General features: G+C 50.2%; 1 protein-coding gene across 1 annotated transcript in view; it reads right to left on the reverse strand.

Annotated features, from left to right (window-relative positions):
* The window catches only part of RELT (RELT TNF receptor), a 71789-nt gene that overhangs the window by 5282 nt on the left and 61507 nt on the right, over positions 1–5000 (reverse strand). Inside the window, exons 5-6 of the mRNA XM_032219691.1 lie at positions 2514–2771; positions 309–426 (exon numbers count right to left, since the gene is read on the reverse strand). Coding sequence (XP_032075582.1) covers positions 309–426; positions 2514–2771 — 376 coding nt within the window. The remainder of the gene's footprint in view (positions 1–308; positions 427–2513; positions 2772–5000) is intronic.

Below are 5000 nucleotides of genomic sequence, written 5' to 3' on the forward strand. Positions count from 1 at the left end.
TTTCTATTGGTTTGTTTGTAGAATGCTGTGACTTTTTCATTAGTTTACTTGCACCATGTGTGATTATATATGCCTTTTGATACACTCCTTTTTTGATGACGCTGTAACCAACTTTTCTAATAAAAGAGGTCTCCGAAGTACATTTGGGGCCCGCTCATCCCGAGGAATTCTGCCTGGTGTTTTCCTTTTGATTAGGCGAAGATACATGAGCGGCCCTCCAGTGTGGCAACAACGCCGCACTTCAGGGGGGCATGAATTGGAAATTTGCATACACACACACACACACACACGCACACAGACACACACACTGGAAGACAGCAGTGACAAACAAAATCCAGTCCCCACCTTTCTTCTCCGTGATCAACCGCACCAGGACGCCGATGGTATCCTCGTTGACGTCTTCGCTCTTATGGCCAGAATTGTTCCCTAAAAATGACATTCACACAGTTAAGAACCCCAATTTTTGAAAACCAGTTTGGTCTGGTGGTGAAGGCACCAGGCTAGAAACCGGGAGACGGTGAGTTCTAGTCCTGCCTCGGGCATGAAAGCCAGCTGGGTGACTCTGGGCCAATCACCAGGAGACTGGGAGTTCCAATCCCACCTGAGGCAGGAAAGCCGACTGGGTATATTTGGGCCAATCACCAGGAGACAGTGAGTTCTAGTCCCACCTTAGGCATGAAAGCCGACTGGGTGTCTTTGGGCCAATCACCAAGAGACTGGGAATTCTAGTTCTGCCTTAGCCATCAAAGTTGACCAAGTGCCTTTGGCCACACACCAGTGAGTTCTAGTCCCACCGTAGGCACCGACGTTGGCTGAATGACTTTGGACCAATCACCAGGAGAGGGTGACTTCTAGTTCCTCCTTAGGCATGAGAGCCACCTGGGTGACTCTGGGCCAGTCACCCGGCGATAGTGAGTTCTAGTCCTGCCTTAAGAGATGAAAGCCGGCTGGGGTAACTTGAAGCCCATCGCTAGGAGACAGGGAGTTCTAGTCCTGCCTTAGGCACAAAGGCCATTTTGTGAGGGGCTGTTCTAACGTCGGACGGCCATTAAACAAATGATCGTAAGACAAGGACTATCGACGTTGCATTTCAGAGACAGGAGATGGCGCTGTTGCTGCACCCATTCCTTCTCTGGCTGCCCATCGTTCTCCAGAAGCTGCACATCTGGGCTGATGTCGTGCAGGGAAAGCTAAGCTAGAGATGTGCCTGCAGTTCCACAGGCCCAGTTGTGGCTCTAAGGAAGCCTCTGGCATCTTCACGTCTGAACCCTCAAAAGTTGTGGCTTTCAAAACTCAAAACTAATTTGAGTGTCAAAATGAACCAAAGCAGTCATTCGATGCGGCAGGAGAGGGGAAAATGAATGTGAATTTTTTCAAATTCTGTGAGATTGCAACTTCAGGGAAAGGATTCCTGCAGTTTGTGCCCACTGTGGCATTCAGCAGGGAGGACAACGCAGTTGTACCTCTAGGTGGGAAAAATGAAAGGCTCAGACAGGAAATGCCCAACCTTGGCAACTTTAGGGCCTGCGGACTTCAACTCCCAGAATTCCCCCAAACAGCTACGGTACTATCTCAGATAATTAGGCATTGTCCATTCCGGGGTCTCCAAATGTGGCCCCTTTAAGACTTGTGGACTTCAATTCCCAGAATTCCTCAGCCAGCCAGCATGGCTGGCTGAGGAATTCTGGGAGTCGAAGTCCACAACGCTTAAGGTTGCCAAGTTTAGCTGGCTGAGGAATTCTGGGAGTCGAAGTCCACAACGCTTAAGGTTGCCAAGTTTAGCTGGCTGAGGAATTCTGGGAGTCGAAGTCCACAACGCTTAAGGTTGCCGAGTTTAGCTGGCTGAGGAATTCTGGGAGTCGAAGTCCACAACACTTAAGGTTGCCGAGTTTAGCTGGCTGAGGAATTCTGGGAGTCGAAGTCCACAACGCTTAAGGTTGCCAAGTTTAGCTGGCTGAGGAATTCTGGGAGTCGAAGTCCACAACGCTTAAGGTTGCCAAGTTTAGCTGGCTGAGGAATTCTGGGAGTCGAAGTCCACAACGCTTAAGGTTGCCAAGTTTAGCTGGCTGAGGAATTCTGGGAGTCGAAGTCCACAACGCTTAAGGTTGCCGAGTTTACCTGGCTGAGGAATTCTGGGAGTCGAAGTCCACAACGCTTAAGGTTGCCAAGTTTAGCTGGCTGAGGAATTCTGGGAGTCGAAGTCCACACGTCTTAAAAGTGGCCACTCCTGCCTTGAGCAGGGGGTTGGATGAGAAGACCTCCAAGGTCCCTTCCAGCCCTGGGACTCTATGCTTCTAGAGGTGTCTAGGATGGGGAGACCCACAGCGGGAGGGGTTTGCGAAAGGGGAGCTGGGCCTCCAAGCCCCTCCCACATTGACCTTGAGCCAACGATGAGATGCCACTGCTCAAAAGCATGCGCCAAAGGATGGCAAGAGTCCTAACCCAGCATTGCCAGGGTTGCCAAAAAGAGCTCACACTTCACACAAGTGGGTATCCTTCTCCTCTCCACTTACCGGTTCTGTCCGATTTGGTCGCCTCCTCGTCCGCCTCCTTCTGGGCCGTGCAGCGGTACCCCTTCTTCATCAGCAGGTTGCAGAAAAGGATGCCGAGCAAACCCATAATGCAGAAGACGGGGACGATGGCGAGCACCGCGTACTGCGTGGCGCTCTCGTCCGGCTTCCCATCCCGGGTGCCGTTCAGCACCAATTTATCTCGGTGTCTCGGGGAAGCCTCGGCATTTCGGATCAGGCGAGCTGCCCGTTTTCTGGAGCCTTCGAGAAAAAGGTTGGAAAAGGTCAGCGAGAAGACCTCCTTGTTGATGGGCCCTCAATCAATTTTTGGCTGCGAGGGAATGTAGCTAGTCCTCGGCTTACCACCATTCGTGACCGTTGTAAGTCGAGGGCTACCTGAGTGGATAGCCGTCGACGTACGAATGAGCCCAAAGTGTCTGTGGCTCAGTGAGACATTTGCTAAGCGAGCTTCGCCCCATTTTACGACCTTTTGTGCCGCCGCCGTTAAGTGAATCGCTGCAGTTGATAAGTCGGCAAACCCAGTTGTTAAGTGAACCTGGCTTCCCTCATGGACTTTGCTGGCCAGAAGGTTGCAAAATGACTGAAACGGTCATAAGTATGAACCAGTTTGCCAAGAGTCTGGATTTGGATCGGGGATGTTGCAAAGGTCGTAACTGTGAAAAACGATCCCAAGTCCCTTTTTGTAACTTTGAACGGTCGCTAAACAAACGGCTGTAAGTCAAGGACTGCCTGTAGGGAAAGGCTTCTGGAAACATCTCAGCTTCCTGTAATATCTCCCATAAGGAAAAGGATTGGATTCAGTGATAGGGAAAAAAGCAATGATGAAATCCAGGCGATTAAGTTTCCTAAAAATGCCCTAATTGATTCATGAGTCTTGAGCCAAGTTTCAAAGGAAAACCAGTCATTTATTAGGAGCCCCATTTGGCAAGGCCTTTTTGCGGTCAGATCTGAGTCTCATTTGAATCGAGACAATTCCGACACCCGAAAACAACTGGGAAGCCAAGAAGGGGGAATGCCAGAGAAGACAATTCAATGCGCTCCCTGCCTCAACAGGTTCACACCGCCTGCGGCAACCTCTCTCCTTCCTTGAAATCCCCGTTTCTCTCTCCCCGCTGAGGTTTTCGGCATGTCACCGATCTACAGGTAGCATTCAGACGGTTCGGATCGGCTGAACTGGTAGCAAAATCGTGGGTGAACCCAACCACCCATCCCGGTTCTATGGCCTCCTATTTAGGCACGTTTCTGAGGCCGGGCACATGCGCAGAAGGCCAGGCACATGCGTGGAAGGGGTGCGTGCCAGTGCTGGTTTCCTATCAGTTCGGACTGGTTCGGCCGAATCGATAGTGGTTTGGCGGCCTGCCACGCCCCTGAACCAATTCTTGCTTTTTGCTTCTGCACATGCGCAGAAGAATTTTTACTGCTCTGTGCATGCACGCGCAGCGCACAAGTACGCGCACACACACGGCGCACCCATCAGCAAACCAGCAGTAGAAACTGCCGGAAGCCACGCCCGGTTCAAGCATGCGGCGAACTGGTGGTAACAAAATGTGAAACTCACTGCTGCCCCATCACCTAAAATATTGCGACTCCTCCCTCCTTCAGTGGCGGGAATGGTTTTGGGAAGAGGTGCACCCCGTTATGTAAACTGGGGAACTTTCTCTCGTCTCTGAGCAACTGATTAGTAAGGATTAAGATTGGATTCAGTGATAGGAAAAAAAGCAATGATGAAATCCAGGCGATTAAGTTTCCGAAAAATACCCTAATTGGTTCATGAGTATCGAGCCAAGTTTCAAAAGAAAACCAGTCATTTATTAGGAGCCCCATTTGGCAAGGCCTTTTTGCAATCAGATCTGAGTCTCATTTGAATTATAGCTGAACTTTACCCCTGTTTCTTCCCTCCCCTCAATCTGTGTCACAAATCACATTCCCCAATGAGGTGCACCCCTCCCAAGCCTGCTGCGGTAATCGGAGCTCCAACATTCGCTGAAAGTGTGCGTGGAATGCGCTCCCCCCTCACTTCTCTCACCATGACAACTTTAGGAGTTGACAGAGAGAAGGAAGAGTTAAAATCAATCTGAATGCAGGTGGTCCGGTTCATTTAGTGAACGCTCGAAATTACGACGGCATTGAAAAAAGTGACTTGTGACTGTTTTTCACACTTAACAACCGTCGCAGCAACATCCATGGTCATGTGATCAAAATTCAGCTTCTTGGCAACTGACTCACATTTATGACGGTTGCAGCGTCCTTGTTTCATGTGATTCCGCTTTTGCGACCTCCTGACAAGCAAAGTAAATGGGGAAGCCAGGTCCGCTTAACGACCGTGCAACTTAACTTAAGGGCTGCAGTGATTCACTGAGCAACTGCGGCAAGAAGGGTTGTAAAATGGAGGAAATCTCACTTAACAACTGTTTTGCTTAGCAAGGGGAATTTTGAGCTCAATTGTGGTCGTAGGTCGAGGACTACCTA

The sequence above is a fragment of the Thamnophis elegans genome, chromosome 6 (genome assembly GCF_009769535.1).
Source record: "Thamnophis elegans isolate rThaEle1 chromosome 6, rThaEle1.pri, whole genome shotgun sequence".
Taxonomy (NCBI): Eukaryota; Metazoa; Chordata; class Lepidosauria; order Squamata; family Colubridae; genus Thamnophis; species Thamnophis elegans.